At 32.7% G+C, this 17,362-nt stretch overlaps 1 protein-coding gene across 1 annotated transcript in view; it reads left to right on the top strand.

The window, feature by feature from the left end:
- Window positions 1-17,362, top strand: part of LOC133197100 (uncharacterized) — a 67,776-nt gene that overhangs the window by 32,979 nt on the left and 17,435 nt on the right. Inside the window, exons 16-24 of the mRNA XM_061332946.1 lie at window positions 652-774; window positions 1,719-1,973; window positions 2,124-2,384; window positions 3,172-3,294; window positions 4,482-5,126; window positions 9,238-9,261; window positions 9,378-9,472; window positions 10,134-10,195; window positions 10,413-10,588. Coding sequence (XP_061188930.1) covers window positions 652-774; window positions 1,719-1,973; window positions 2,124-2,384; window positions 3,172-3,294; window positions 4,482-5,126; window positions 9,238-9,261; window positions 9,378-9,472; window positions 10,134-10,195; window positions 10,413-10,588 — 1,764 coding nt within the window. The remainder of the gene's footprint in view (window positions 1-651; window positions 775-1,718; window positions 1,974-2,123; window positions 2,385-3,171; window positions 3,295-4,481; window positions 5,127-9,237; window positions 9,262-9,377; window positions 9,473-10,133; window positions 10,196-10,412; window positions 10,589-17,362) is intronic.

Raw genomic sequence — 17,362 nt, 5'->3', positions numbered from 1 at the left:
TCCCGGAAGTTACTCCTGTAGCTGTAAGACGGGTTTTAGACTGGTTGGTATATCAAGGTGTGAAGATGTAGACGAATGTTCTTCCCCTGTGAGTCCTTGTGATCAAGTTTGTACTAACATAATAGGAAGCTACAAGTGTTCTTGTAACCCAGGATTCATCCTAGACACCTCAACAAGGACTAAATGTTCTCGTAAGAACACTGCTTATATAACTGCATTTTTTGAAAAAAAATATCCAAATTAAAGCATAAAGTGTAGAGCAGCATGGTCATTGTTTATTATTTCCTTTTGTAGAAAAAACAGTTTGTACAAATACTACATTTAACTGCTCACAGCAATGTGGAGTTAATCCCGATGGTTCTGAGTATTGTTTCTGTAACAAGGGCTTCTCCTTAAATGCAGACAATGTTCGTTGTGTTGGTATGTATCCCGCAGATGCTCTAACGACGATTTTCCATTTTTAAAACATGCAACAATATTTTTAAAAGTTAACAACCTAGAAAAAAATTTGGTAAATGAACATTTCAGTATTTTAATTATATGCTAATATGTCATTATTAATAAACAATTTATTTTCAATAAATATCTGAAAAATATTTTATCTAATTGGAAACAAGGAAACAGATATTGCATTGAATTAATTTTACATAGATATCGACGAATGTTCTCCGAATCCATGCAGTGAAAACTGTACCCAGAATGCCGCAGGTGCCGGATACACGTGTTCCTGTGCTGCAGGAAAGAGACTGGATGTAGACCAGAGAACATGTGTTGGTAGGATAAAATTATTATGCATTGTCTATAAATAAAAATGATTGTTATTTAACCGTTTTGCTAAAAACAAAAAGATAAATGTAACAAGCCATGTTTCTTATGTTATTTGCATTATTGGTTCAAGTGAACAAAAGAATCAACTATGTTTGTTTTATATATTCAGCATCTGTCGTCTAGCACTAAAGCTGTCAATTTTTCATTATTTTGACTTCTTCCCAGAACCAGTGGTATTGATTTCGATATGGATGATACCAAAGTAATTAAGGGATCAAATTTTACATTGGACTATGTTAGAAAAAATGAAAGATATGAAGAGTATCAGGGCACCTTAAATCATTGATATACAAATATTCACAATCTTGTTGATTCAAGTTTTTTTAATTAATTATGGATCCTGGAATAAGGTTGGAGCTACATGTAAAATCAGGGATCAAATCTTTCCTAAGGCCTTCTTTAAAAAAAAGATGGTTTGCCTTCTCCCGGCCGACTGGCTAAAATGGCCGGAATCAAACTTTTTTTAACATCTAGAAAACGACATTTTTTTTTAATTCCTGAATTTTCTCATCCCGTCAATATGCATGTTGAAATTTTCTAGGGAAAAAATTCCACCTACCTACCAGCCCATTTATTTTAACCCTGATTCGGGAGAGGGCAAACAAACATCATTTTAAAGATGGCCTAATGTATTCATATAGGGAAAAATTCAGAAAAACGTTTTTATCATCTTATCCAGAACAACAAGGCCAAAATAGTCATTTTAATATACAGTATCCCCATATAATGTCGTTACATGTGGAGTCATGACTCTTTAAGGATAGATAGGGCGAACATATGGATTAAAAATCTTTCCTGCAAAAATATTGAGAGTAAAAATCGTTTTTAAGAAAGGCAGGGACAAGGTTACTCATATGATCATTGTGACATATAAGCCTCTCGTGTTTCAGACTGTGAAGGTTGGAGGTATGGTCCTGAGTGTGCCTCAAATTGTACATGTGACACCCAGAACACTATATCTTGTGAGAAAGTGTCCGGAAGCTGTGCCTGTAAATCTGGTTGGGAGGGACCCACCTGCCAAAGTGATATAAACGAATGTCAAAATACGACAATTTGTCCTATTAACTCGGAGTGTTTGAACAGTAATGGATCGTATTCTTGTATTTGCAATCCTGGTTATGCGTTTGCCAATGGAAAGTGTGTTGGTATGTAAAATAAAAAATAATCTTATGGTAAACTCGTTTAAAGAGACAATTTCCTTAAGTGAATATACATGTATGCATATTCTCTACACAAGTTTAAAAGGTGTGATTTCATTTGACTCTTATAATTGCCAATACTTTTAACCTGTGTAGGGTGTTCTAGTACCACATATGGACAGGATTGTGCCAATCAATGCACATGTGACATCACTAACTCAAGGTCATGTGACAAACAAAACGGAACTTGTTACTGTAATGATGGATGGACAGGTGTCAATTGTACAGAGGACATCAGAGAATGTGATAACAATCAAAATATATGTGGAGCTAATGCTAATTGTTCTGAGATTCCTGGTTCATATGTGTGTAATTGTAATCCTGGATTTAAAAAGGATGCCAGTGGTGTCTGTGAAGGTAAATTTTTTATACCTTCTTATATTATCTGCTTGAAAAAATGGTAAGTTCAATATATTCCTTAGTGTTTTAATCCTTGATCTTGTTCTTAAAAATATAAATGATAAAATTATCAACTATATTCATTGATTAACTTGAATATGGGATAACAGTGATTGATGTGAATGCCTATTCCAATGATTATGGTTATTCTATGTGTTCTACAACTATATTCCATACAAAAAATATGAAGTTAAATAACGATACATGTACGTTCAGTATATTTATACTGACATTAAGCCCCGTAAAATTGTATTTATCCTTGACTACATGTTTTAACATTTAGTAGTTTGTTCCGTACTAAACATACTTTTCTTGTGAAGTATATGTAGTTATTAATTTGCCGTATAATAAATTTCGTCTTAACGGTACATAGACATTTTTGAAGATTACATTTTACAATGATTGCTTCATAAAAGAAATTTAAAAAAAAATACAAATTGCATCAAAGTTTTTGAACTGGAAGAATGGCCTTTAAAGCACTGATGTTCGAGTAATTGACAGTGTTTTTATACATATACGTTTCATCCCTGTCCTCTTCTAATTATTCCCTTCGGCGCATATAAGTCTATTGGGGCATCTCTCATTAAACTTTTCTCATGTATATTCTAATACATAAAACAAGTTTTCAGTCCGTCATACCTTCGCGTATCATCGTCCTTGTCGAATGGAGCAATAATTGATAAAATGTTAAATAAGTACTTAAATCTTCTTTTCCCTTTGATGAGTTGGTAAGTTATATTTTTAGATGTAAATGAATGTGTAATAGGGACGGACAACTGTGATGCACATGCAAATTGTACCAATTCAATTGGGAGCTTCAGTTGTGCCTGTAATACTGGATTTAGTGGGAACGGTTCTTCTTGTACACGTAAGTGATTATCATATTCCATAATAAAAGAAGTTTTTTGCTTTTAATTAGTATCCTTTATTATAACTTTCTAACTTTTTGGTGAAATTCCTTTAAAATGTAGTCCTACAGTATATTCTGAGATGCATTGATATGACGCACACAGAATGTTCTGAAAACATGCGCATGTATGTGCACTGAAATCTTATTGGCTTATACATGTACTTATGTTGCATCAAATGTGTTCTTATCCTAAAAACACTAAGAAATTTGAAATTCTATAGTGCACAAGTTTGCCAAATATAATGAAAACTCTAAGGAGTTGGCACAAAAAAGGAGTATGAGTGCGTCTTGAGAACATCTGTAAAGGTCTTACAAGATTTATTGATTGTTTGTTTGTTTTGTTGTTTACCTTCTATTCAAGATTTTTTCACTCATACGTCCCATATACCGGTGAAGGGCATCAAATTTAGACATTTACATGTACTCAGCACTCAAAGCCATCGAGCAGTGATGGTTCTTTATCGTGCCAAGTTTAAGGTCTCATCCGAAAGACCAGTGACTTTTACTTCTAATGGCGGGCGCTTGGCGAAGGAACAGTCACTTCATATGTTTACGTCATAGGTTTGACGCGGCGCGGCGAACGAGAATCGAACCCAGGCTACCCGATCACTAAACCAGCGCCCTATCACTAGGCTACTGTTACCGGCTCAAAACGAGTTTCAATTATCATTCATTAAAAAAATTATTTACGAAAATTACGACATTTAATTATATATGTATATAAACATATTAGTTAATTTTTGTATTTGTTAGTTATAAAGCTGTAAGTTATAACATGAATTTTTTTAAAAAAATAAAAACAGTAATATTGTACTTGGGATTTAATGATTGAATTTTCCTTAAATTTTTCTAATATGAAAGAAAAACTATTTGTATAGATACTGAGTTTATAGAGTATACTAGTATCACATTCAAATGTTAGAAGTAGTATCTAGATTTTCACCTTTGTCAAATTAATGCATTGCCATTAAAAAATTATCTATAAGTATATTAGGAAATATGCATGTAACATGCATTGTTCTATAATATCATTGATACATTTTATTAACAATGTAAAGAGGACAATAAAATATTTTGAAATTAAACTTTATATTTTTACTCTAATAAACGTTATAACTTTACACCTAATTTTTTACATTGTACAGCTTTACCAACAACAACAAGTCTAGTTACAACAGAAACAACTGCACAGAGATCTGAAACAACATCCGAGAGCTTAACATCTAGCATACAAAGTACACAAACTAGTCCAGAAATCCCAGAGCCAACAACACGTGGTACTGAAAGAACTTCAGAAAGCTCAGAACCAATAACACATAGTACTAGAAGTACCCCAGGGAGCCCAGCGCAAACAACACAGAGTACCAGAAGCTCTTCAGAAAGCCAATCGCTAACAACACAGAGTACGGGAAGTTCTTCAGAAAGCCCAGCGCCAACAACACAGAGTACAGGAAGCTCTTCAGAAAGCCCAGCGCCAACAACACAGAGTACAGGAAGCTCTTCAGAAAACACAGCACCAACAACACAGAGTACGAGTACTTCAGAAAGCCAAGCGCCCACAACACAGAGTACGGGAAGTTCTTCAGAAAGCCCAGTGCCAACAACAAAGAGTACAGGAAGTTCTTCAGAAAGCCCAGCGCCAACAACACAGAGTACGGGAAGTTCTTCAGAAAGCCCAGCGCCCACAACACAGAGTACGAAAAGCTCTTCAGTAAGCCCAGCACCAACAACACAAAGTACAAGTACAACTGAAAGTCCACAACAATCTACTCCCGAAGTAACGACGCAAGGTATAAATGCTGTATTCAAAACAAACTTATCTGACATTAAACCACTAATAGGTCTCGTGCTCAGTAATATGATTAAGCGAAGTTTGAATTGGTACTGTTTATGAATTGTTAATAATAATTGTCAATAACAATGTCTACATGTATGATGAAATCTGACCTCGCTGCATCCTTTGAGCTCAACAATCAAATATCAATCAAATTACGACATACATGTATAGGATGAAGAAACAAAACTTACACTGTACATGATATCCACAGTTCATTGTTTTTATCCGTATTTAATTTCTTGTCATTTTTGACGTCAGAATTCTCATCCTGGAGAGTAATAGGTTTTTACATCCCATCATAATTATTAACTTATTATTCAATTCTTAAGTTAGTTTTAAATCATTTTCCATTGAAAGTAAAGTTAACTTAACCATGTTAGCACTTAGAAAACAATTCCTCTTCTTTTGTCAAGTCAAATAGTTTTTTCTATCCCCGAGCCTTGGCAAGGGGATGAAAAACACACAGTGAGTTGGATAAAATTAATATCCAACCACAAATCATGGAAGATTCTTTTTATCACATGTTTTTAATAACACATCGATGTTTTACACTGTTTTCATATATGAATCCACACAATTTATTTCATTACTTTAACGCAAAACCCATTGTGACGTCACAGCAGTGGAATATGATAAAAATCCAATGAGTAATATCCACGGGATAAAGGAATAAACATTATATATATATATATATATATATATATATATATATATATATATATATATATATATATATATATATATATATATATATATATATATAATTCAAAAGTACTTAAAAGATGATGTCACACAGTAAAAATTATCACAAAAGCGAAAGAAAATGCACAGTTTTTAAATTTCATTAATTTGTTCAACACAAGCGCTTTCTGGATTTCAGGTGTACATAACATTTGAACTGTTTTGTTTTGCTTGGTAACGTTAAATATGACGTCATGGGTGTCTTTGCAGAGAAGGAATAAATCCATGACGTAATAGTATGTAATGTAACGTAAAAGTTCCGGAAAATTGAATTGGACAAAAAATTATGATTTTCACAGTCTCGGTAATCAAACCATAAACAAATTAATTATACAAAAAAGACATAAACATCTCAATATATTAATGTTTGTTCAGTTTTGGTGAAAATATTTTTATAAAATGGTTCAATTTTACCATTCTCATTACGACTGAATCGCTCTTAAGTTTATAAAAAGGAAAGACACAGTAGTTTCTTTGAGAGTAAATGTTGAAATGCTCACTGCATGGAGTGTTTCTGATGCCGGGATTATTAATTTGCTGGCGATGGACTCGCATGCGGGCGGTTAATTGTGATCCGGTTTGGCCGATGTATTCCTCTCCGCAGTTGTTACAAGTTATGCAATAAGTTATGCAATGAAGAAGGTTTTTGGTTTTGCATGACATATTTTCATTACATAAAAGTTTTACCACGCTTCGCCTCGGTCAATATTGATATTTTTCTGGTGAATAACAAACCATATTCACCACCGAAAGAGTCCATAATTGTTTTATTATATAGTCCGGATTTAAATAAATAAGACATTGAAGGCTGCATGATGATATCACTTTCATTTACGAACTTCTGTCGTGGAAAAATAAAAAAAAATGTCCAGATTACAAGTTAAAGCTTATGTGTTTTCCTTTTGCTGTTTGTAAGACATCGAAATGTTTAGAAAATAATCCTGCGATAGGCTTGGCTACTGTTACACAGCTGGCTCTTGCCGTTGCAACCATTGTTTACAACGTTGTTTGAGATGTTGATTGTGACGTCACAATGCCGCTGCACGCGCACCGACCCTCCGGTGAATACGGCTTCAAAACCAGTGAATATGTAGTGTTATGAACTGTTTGCGTTTGTATAGATTATATAGGGACTATAAATAGACTATATAATAATAGATATTATTGCTAATTTATGAATTGTTACGTCATGAACTGCGTTATTATTCCCATTCACAATTCATTTTTTTTCAAAAAGGGCAATATTCTTCTTCTTTTTTTTGTAAAACGTATCAACCGTTTTTACAAGTCCTGTTTTTGTCCCCGTTTTCTTTGAAACTGGAGGATATTAATTTTGGTCTTCCATCCGTTCGTTTGTCCGTCCGTCCGTCTGTCTAGCTGTCTGTCTGTGTGCCTGTCTATATGTTTGTCTGATTGTGTGTAATAGAAGATATTTTAAGGAGTCTTTGATATTTTGCTTTGAATTGAAACAATTTATTGTGTCACACAATTTAAACATACAACAACTCCCTATGGCCAAAAGAAGACCTCTGCTTTTGAGGTCAAAAGCTCAAAGGTCAAGGTCAGAAATTCATATATTCTGTTCATGTGTAACACTTTCGTTTCCACTTTCAGCTTTTTCAAGTAAATTTTATATCACAACTCCCTGTAGCCTAAAAAAGACTTCAATTGATCTTGAAGTCAATAGGTCAAAGGCCAAGGTATAAATTTATTCATTCTTTTTGTATGTAAAACTTTTGTTTTCGGGTGACACCTTTTTAAGTCTTTGAGCTCTTGCAATGAAATTATATATCACAAATCCTTATGGCCTAAAAAAGACCCCTATTAATTTTGAGGTCAAAAAGTCGAAGGTTAAGGTTAAAAATTTATACATTAAATATTACATTTTCTGGATGATAACTTGAGTTTTCTTATCCCTTCTACAATAAAATTTAATATCATAACTTTCTACGACGTAAAGAAGTCCAATATCGATTTTAAGGTCAAAAGGTCAGAGGCCATGGTAATAAATTCATACTTTCTGTTTGTATGTAACACATTCGTTTCCAGACGAAATCATAGAAACTCTTTGAACTTTTGCAATGAAGTTACATATCACAACTCCATACAGTCTAAAGAAGACTTTTTTTTATCATTTTAAGGTGAAAAGGTAATCGATTCATACATTGAAAATAACATTTTCCAGCTTATAGCTTTAGTTTTTATTTGAGCTTTCTTTGATTAAATTTAATATCACAACTCCCTGTGGCCTAAAGAGGAATGATATTGATTTTGGGATCAAAAAGTCAGAGGTGAAGCTGATACATTGATACATTCCGTCTGTTTGTACCTTTTTTTCCAATCGACATCTTAAAAAGCCCTTGAGATTTTGCAATGAAATTTTTATATCACAGCTCCCCATGGCCTTAAAAAACCATATTGGTTTTGAGATCAAAAGGTCAAGGTCAGAAATACGTATTGTATCTATTGTTTTCAGATAATAATTTCATTTTTCTCTAAGCTTTTGCAGTGAAACCTTTGGTCATGAGTTTTTTTAACTTTTAAAAGACTCGTATTAATTTTAAAGCCAAGAGCTGAAAGGTTAAGCTTGACCTTTTTTTTCTTTCTCCATCTGCAAAATTTTTCCAGTTCTTCCACACTCTCCTTTCTTCCTTACATAGGGGACACAAATTCTCTTAATTAGCTTATTATTAATATGTTGACTCTCAAACGATTTTATTTTAATGTAAAAGGGGAAGATAACGAACAGTGATTAATCTCATAAATCAAATAAAGAAAGGGAATTTTGAATGGTGCAAAAACATGGCCGTGGATCCCTGGAAACACCAGAGGTGGAATCAGGTGACTAGGAGGAGTAAACATACCATGTCAGGGGGAGCAACCTCATGAACCCAATGTATTTCAAAAAGTAGACAAAATACCCAGGAATCAAGTTTATTCTATTCAATTCAGTGACCTAACAAATGGTAACAAAGTCAATAAGCCTCACATTTTCTATCGTGTTTAAAATAGACAATGGGTTACAATTCATTCATGTGTCTATGGACAGGGTCATTTTATGCATAAATTAAACCTTAATTGGATTGTAATTGAAGGATACATGTAAATTTGAATGTAATTTAAAGGTTCACTAGATCAAGCACTTAGAATATGAGAAATAAATGAACGTTGAAATTAATATACAAAGCAAACCTTAGAAATTTGTCATACCTGAAGATTATATTCAAAGAATACCATACTCAGTTTTGTATCGAAGGTCATTAATGTCAAACGTCTTAATATTTACATATATATTTGATATATACATCAAAATTTCTTTCCAGGAAAAATAGAGCCCTATGTTCCAGGTAAAGTTTGAATTAATAAACGATTTTTTCTTTAAAAAAAATAATTATTTCATATTATGAAAACCTTTTTTATTTACTTTAAAAATTGAGGATGTAATTTACACCCATTTTTACAGAGGAGAATGAGGTCAAACTTGGAGTTGTTTTAACTTTTGAAGACAATATAGACTTGAGTGATTATGATACAGTGAAACAAAACATGGGAATAGCAGTGAGTAAAAGTTATAGGAACTAAAATTATGCTCATTAAAGAAATTTTGAGAGCACAAAATGATCATCATTTTGTTATTCTTATAAACTTTTTAGAAAGTTTGCGTCATTTATAGATATTTATTATGCTAATATCCCCCTTATATAACATTATTGCAGCATTATGTATTTTGACCTTTATAGATACAGGTTCGTTACAGGACCACAAATTTAACGATCAATGATATTTCACAGAGACATCATATGTGGTCGACATCTTAAACACGTTCAATTTATACCATTGAGGTTTGAAATAAATTAACCATTCCATGGGATTAAAACTATTTTATGGGAATATTCCTTACAAATCAATCACAAATGGAAATATAATTATATAATAACGTCTCATTTTTAAATAAATACGAGTTGGTTCTTCATGGAATTTACAAAAAAGCCCTTTGATTCGGGTTATATCTCACTACCCATTCGGCAAACCTCGGCTGATTCCGTCACCTTCATCAGATGAGGTACGAATCGGCCGAGGTGGGTCGAATACTCACTACCTTCCCATATATATCCCGATACACTTCTGAAAATGATATCTTATGTCTTAATTATGTACGAAATCCTTTTTTACGATATCTTATTTCTTAATTATTTAAGAAATTATTTTTTCCTTGCAGCTTTCGAATTTCTACAGCAAGAAAATTAAAGGATTTATAAAAGTTATTATCCGATTAATAAGGTGAGGTGTTGGCAATAATTCATAATTTTTTAGACTATATACAATGAATAAAAACCAGCTCCAAGGGACTCGTACGGATAACAAATGAGAGGATCCTTTAACTGGTACATCAACCAATCAAAAGTTTATAAGTGATTACTAGGCCACATAAACAGCAGAAGCTTTACAAATTACTTGTTTAATTTGAGTAATAATTTTATCTTTTTCACAAAAATAGGCGAGGGAGTACAATTGTGGAACACGATATTGTCGCAAATAGAACAGATGATACCGAGCAAGACATTGCTCAGACAGTTATAAGCCTGTCAAAGGGAGAGAATAAAGTAGAGTATAATAATGGAAACCTTTCGACTGACTCGGTAGCGGTGGATGACGGAAGTGGGAATTTTAAAAGTTAGTATTTTATCTAAACAAAACAACTGTTTGTCATATTGCAATCATATTTTGTGACATTGTGCTTTATAAGACATTTGAGAAGTTAGTGGTAGTACTTTTCTTCCTCAATAGTTTACATTAAGGATGACGTTTACTTAGATAAAAAAAAGAAAAGAAAAGAAAAAACACTTGCATGCAGTTTATATTGTCGACTTGTAATGTAGTCTTATTGAACTTTTGCGAGAAGCACTGACTTTTACAGTTGACGGCTTACTTTGACATTTAAACCTACCTTATGTACGGAGGTACGAAATTGATAATAGAGAAGAAAACCTTAATAGTGATTATAGGTATTTTGTTTGGGGCACTTACATCATTAAATGGCATGCAATCAACCAAGGAGATGATGGGAGGCAGAAATACATAGCTTAAATTATTTACAGACCCTAAAACGTGCTACTACACCACTTGTACGGTTCAGTTCGTTTTGTTTTGTGTACGGTACGGTACGCTTTGTGAACGCTACGGTTCGCTTTGTGCACGGTACGGCACGCTTCTTGCACGAAACGGTTCGATTTGTGAACGGTACGCTTTGGTGAACGGTATGTAAATTAAGTGGGCGTAGCCTGGACCTAGTTTATGATTGGCTATTTAATAAAGTCGTTTATTTCTTTATTATAATCTCTTTATTTTATTTAAATGGAAGGACGGTGTCGCAAGCATTTTTAATAAGTTGTTTTTAAGTTAAAGCTGTTATAAATATTTCCTTTTTACAGCTGTATTTTCGTTATTACATTTAACTAGTCCTCTTATTAACTGTGTCTTTTTTAAATTTACTTTCTGTATGAACTACATGTACTTTCAATTTTAAAAGTAAAATAATTTTAGTTGTCTATTTATTATCTTTTTTGTACACCATCGTCTTATGGTTCAATACCATGGAAATAAATCGAACATATCAACAAACACTGTATAACAAGGATGAAAAAAATATTTTGGTTGCGTCGCCATAAAGGCCTTTCTGTATTTTTTTTTAAAGAATAAGCGTACATATTTTTTCTTTTAATTTTCCTTATTGAATACACAATTATTTTTAGAAATATCCACTTATTACAGTTTTAAACAAATGAGTTTGATATTATAAATCCCTCATGCTTTCATTTCGTCAACCATTCTTTTTACGTTTTTGTCGCTGTTGTTCATTAAACAAAGAGTCAGAAAATAAGTTATTATTTTCATTTTTATTTGCGAGGAATTATAATTTCTTTTAACATAGATTCCTTAGGTATTTGGCTCACTAGGAAAAATACATTGAAAAAGTAATCGGTAGAAGTGCACACAATTAGTGCAAAATATTACTTTATTTTTTGTGCGCTTAATTGTTTTCCTTTTTACAAAAATTTTCCATCAATGTGTAAAAACGCTTTCTGAAAGGAGGTTACAATCAAGAATACGGTTAAGACAGCTACAATTCCATCTACAATGTATAAATGTATATAATATATATTGATTGCAAAGACAAATTTCCGACACAAATAATATCTCAAAATGTTAGGAATAAATAGTCCGCTTTCAATTAACCTAGAAAATAAATAATATGCAGCCATGCATGTCCCCAAAAACTTTGAAAATGAATAATTTGCCCATGCCGGGTGCCCCCCACCCCCAGTTGTTTCCTTGTCAAACTCAAACTTTTTTTTTTATTGAAGATCTATAAGAAAAGCTGATTGCACATGAAATTCTGTTTATCTGCTGATTAAAACTGGTTCATTGTTGTAGACTTACTGTTTAAGTCAGCAAACTGTTGATACACGTGTGAATGTAGGTAAATCTGGACTAACGGGATTAGATACGCTTCAATATACACAGCTTAGGCTTTTACATTGTACATGTGCATGTGTGATGACAATACTTGATCGAAATTTTCAAATGTTTTAGAGTAAATAACAAAAGTATAGAAAGACGTCAGTCTAGATAACGAGACCATGGCAAGAAATGTACAGTGTTTCTTAAAAAAAAAACTTGGATGAACACGCATGCACGGACTAAGCTTTTTTTTTTTTTTTAAATCAAATAGATTAAACTGGGCTTTATGTGTGAATTCCAAGTAACACATTTTACCTGCAGGTTTCAGTGAATAAAGCAAATGAAATGGGAAATGCTTTAAATAAAAATTAATTCTGATTTGCTTTTTGATTACGTGTATTAAACTGAAAATTCCATGCGGAAATGTGGCGATCGAACTTTTTGACTATGTTTTATTGGCAATAACATCTTGGGTTGGTCAGAAGAGTGTAAACCAAGACATATTATTTATATATACATCACTTTTATTTATTTTTTTTCTAGTGATTGAGAGGCGTTTACATTTTAACATGTCCGCTTTCAAATTGACAATTTAGTTCGTTTTTTTTTTTAAATTTATATATATATTTTTTTTTTGGGGGGGGGGGTGTTGTTGTTGTTGCTAAATCTGTAAACGTTTCTCCCTAAAACTATTACTTACATGAATAAAAAAATATTTTAAGGGCTTGATTTCTTAAAAAAAGCACAGAATTCTAATACACTAGATGAAATCCCGCGCAAGCGCGGGGAATTGAATTTATACCACTACCGACAGAAAATATATTGTAGTTTCTACTGACAGCCTACAGGGTTATAGCAGGAAGAAATTATACTTTGTTCAAAATCCCGCATGTGCTTCTCTCCCCCCCCCCCCCCCCCCCTTTGTAAAAACTTGAAAAAATAACAATTTCATTAATTGATGTTTATTGTGAAACCTGTTATACTATGTTAATGATGTTATGGATATTGTACTTCAGATGCTCTTATATCATTTCCGTCAAGAATAAAAGCAGCGAATATGCACATCTTACTGATAAACTGATTGGGTTTTTTTTTTGGGGGGGGGGTAAAAATTCACAGGTACTTGGGTCTTGGTTTATGTAAATGTACTTTACTTTTTTTTTTTTTTTACATATCAATAAGGTTCATACATATATATATAAACCAAAACGCAAGTACCTGCGTAAAAATTAGCTTTTAATAGCTTTGAATAGGCCGAGTATTTGATACAAAAGACTGTATTCAGAAAAAAAAAAACTGAAATGTATTGATTAAAGCACAAAATTTTACAGCTTTAATTGTATTTGAACAATGTCTTATTCATTAATTTTCTCTTTTCATGTAAGCAAGTTTATTACGAAGTAGAAATTGTACTTCGGGTTCGTTGCCACGATGCTCTCGGTGAGGCATTTTACCAATAAATTTATTAGGAAAACCTACTACATATATGTAACAGTCTTTCGATATATAAATATTTTCACAACTTATAGTGTTATCAACATTTACCATTATTTCAATGACCATTCACACATAAGCTTTTTTATGTTCGTCTCGTTTTTCTTTTTAACATCGGGCTCGATGCTATATGATGTTCTAGAAGCTTCCGTCAATATTAAGATCGGTGAATGACAAAAATAATTTGCACATTTCCCTTTTTAATCGGTTATCACAACTTATTTCTTTTATGTCTTTTAAATCAAGTTTTGATTGAATAATTCAGTGATGACGTTTCATGAAATAAATAAACGATTGCTTGTTGTCAGTTTAATTGAAAATTGCCAGAAACTTAGATCCGCCAACCGGAAACGCCACCATACTCACGTTTTGCTATTTCATGGCTGTTTATAGAAAATAAAAGTAGACTTTTAATTTAATGTACGATACTTACAATGCGAGTGAAATCTAAATATAGTTTACGGACATCATATTGTATCTAGTGTATTCTTAAAGGAGTAAGTAAAAACTCTGGGGCATCCTTTTCGGAGTTTATTTACAAAATTTATTAATTTATAAGTATAGATTTTTCAATGTGTCTTGGTTTCCGAGAACGTTCATAGAGACAAGAATAGGGTAGGTAAAAGCTAAAGATATAAATGATAATGTATTTAATTCACTTTTATTTATTATAAATTGTACACGAAAATATTACGACGCTGCATTTAATATGAATAAAATGTCAGTCAAGCACAACCCGATCATGCATAGCAAATAAGGAATCACCTCACACTCTGTCGAGTTGTTTTGAAGTCGTTACTAGTTTTGAGTACCGGTAGTTTCCTTATATTAACAGATGTAAGTCCAGATGCATGGCACTTAATATTAATATTTTGAATCTCTAGGGTTATTTTCTGTCCTTCTTTGACGGGCGCTGCGTCGAAAAGAATAAAAAAAAATACTTACTGTATTTGGTCATTGCAAGATTCGGAATGCTTTCGGGGCGTGGCTTGCATAATTATTTCAAAAATTATTCATGAACGGTACGGTTCGCTTCGTGCACGGTACGGTACGCTTCGTGCACGGTACGGTTCGTTTTGTTTACGGTACGGTTCTCTTTGTGCACGGTACGGTACGCTTCTTGCACGGTACGGTACGCTTCTTGCACGGAACGGTACGGTTCGTTTCTGAGGTGTAGTAGCACTTTTTAGGGTGTGTATTTGTGAGAGTTAGTATCTTCTTTCAATCTAATTTTCTGAAGGAATCAAATAAGGAAGAAATTACATTCCGGAAGGAAAACTAAGCAAGAGTTGGTCAGTGTGGGAAGGGAGGGGGTTGATAGTAGGGTGATTGCCGCTCCATTCCTAGACAACGTAATATGTGCTTTGAAATGACCCATTATTATTGTTTAATTAACTGTTAAGCTTAATATTTATATTGCAAAAGAGCTTCCATATATTGTCCTAGTAAGCCGTCGATTGTAAACGTCAGCGCTTCTCATAAAAAGTCCATTGTTCACCTCCAAATATCTAAGTCAGGGACCTTTTTCATGTTAGTGGCATCTGAGTTTTTCTTGGAAAATATCACAATTATTTAAAATATGACCAATTTGATCTTTATTTACAAAATATATCAAGTAATAAAACTCTTAGGATGATGGTATATAATGAAAATGAAATAGTAGAGTTTAAAAATTAGACTCGATAATTATTCCAGTTAAAATTTTCTATGTCGATTTTCTATGTAGATCTCCCATTTTAATGAAATATCACAAAAATCTAGTTGATAGGAACTTTTTTTTTACTATTTATAGCCTCAGTAAACGTCTTTTGCCCTAGTTCTGCTGATATAAATTTATGTAAGATCATTGATTAAATTCTTGAGATATGTTCCCTATAAATGCTTCTAATACGTCCGTGCTTTAAGGGTCTATTATGGTATGGGATCATATCCATCCGTCTATCTGTCTATTTTCTTTTTCGTGTTTCAGCTCATAACATATATACTATGAAGCTTAGAATCTTCAAACTTTGTCAGCTGATGCATCTTGTCTAGCAGGGTGTCGCAGATTTAAGATTAGTCACTGTGACTGGATAGGTCACTGTGACTTTTAATAAATCCATATGGCCTAGCATGACAAAACCTTGTCCGGCTCATAACTATAACATTATTTGGCCTAGAATTTTCCAGCTTTGAAATAATGCATCTTAGGTAGAAAGTGTGTCGCACCCCACATTAAGGTCATTGTAACCTTTAATGAACATGATATGGACAAATATGGCAAAGCATTGTCCGGCTCTTATATGGAAAATGTTTTGGCTTAGAATATTCAGACTTTGATAGATAATGCATCTTAGGTAAACGGTATGTTGCGTCCTACTTTATATATAATGAAGATGAATTTTGAAAAAAAAATGTCTCAAAGGAGCTTATCCCAACTATTGTAAGATTATAAAAAAAAAAGTAACACCAGGAAATGCACATTTTTTAAAAATAATATACAGCAATAAAATAATTTTTTTTAAAAATAATTCTTTTGTCTCTAAAAAAAAAAAGAGCAATGACATTGTACAAGAAATATGCTACGACTTAAGTAGGTCATGAAATAAAATATCACAATTCCATTTGTCCCATGGGTTTGTTGGTGTTCATTTGAACATGCAAAGGGTATTTTGATAAGAGACAAATTGCATATATCACGTAAAATTAATCAATGCGTTTAATGTAAGAAGTTTGTCATTATTATTTATTTAGGAACGTCTCTGATCAAGGAGCTTTTATCTATATCTCTTGAAAATTGGGTAGAAAAATTAAAGATCTGGCCTCTTAGTTGCAATTGTTAGCGTCTGTCAAATTAAGGGGAAGAAGGACCTTTAGCTGAAAAAAATACTTGTCATTCAATTTTTCTTATATTTTGTATATTTCTAATTAAGTATGTCCCACATATCTTAAAGCAGTTATATCATTAGGTTTCTTACCTTATTTTAGAGATATTGATTGATAAATACCACGCCCTACAGTATCTAAGTGGAGTTTTAATTCTCCATGTTTCCGGGCTCATTACTCTGTCCATAATGGGATTTTTTAAAGCATATACAAAAAATATGGAAGTGAACATGTATCTTTTAAAATATTAGAGTATGAATAGGGTTTAAAATTCGAAAAAGCAAGTTTCTACTATTACACTGCATCTGGATAGGAAAATTACGAACTTTTTAAGACAACTTAAACAACAAAAAACGTAATTTACAAAAAATTCTATCATTCAATATTTTTAAATTTACGTTGAAATGCAAGTGCTTCAAATTATCGATTAACTGTAAAAATTTCGAATGGTGAAGCTGACCTCAATATTGCACAGGACATGGTTAAAGACGACATAAGCAGGACAAAAACTTGTCATGTATACATTTTCCGAGTACGGGAAAACCCAACTATGACGTCACACGTAAGCTGAATAAGCGAAATAAGATATACCTACATTAGATTTCCATCATCAGCCATGCAAAAATA

Source organism: Saccostrea echinata, unplaced genomic scaffold (assembly GCF_033153115.1).
Source record: "Saccostrea echinata isolate AGI-Se365-2 ecotype Australia unplaced genomic scaffold, CSIRO_AGI_Sech_v1 ptg000001l, whole genome shotgun sequence".
NCBI classification, from domain to species: domain Eukaryota; kingdom Metazoa; phylum Mollusca; class Bivalvia; order Ostreida; family Ostreidae; genus Saccostrea; species Saccostrea echinata.
Note: the sequence above shows the minus strand (reverse complement) of the source record. Positions and strands in the feature narration are given on the sequence as shown.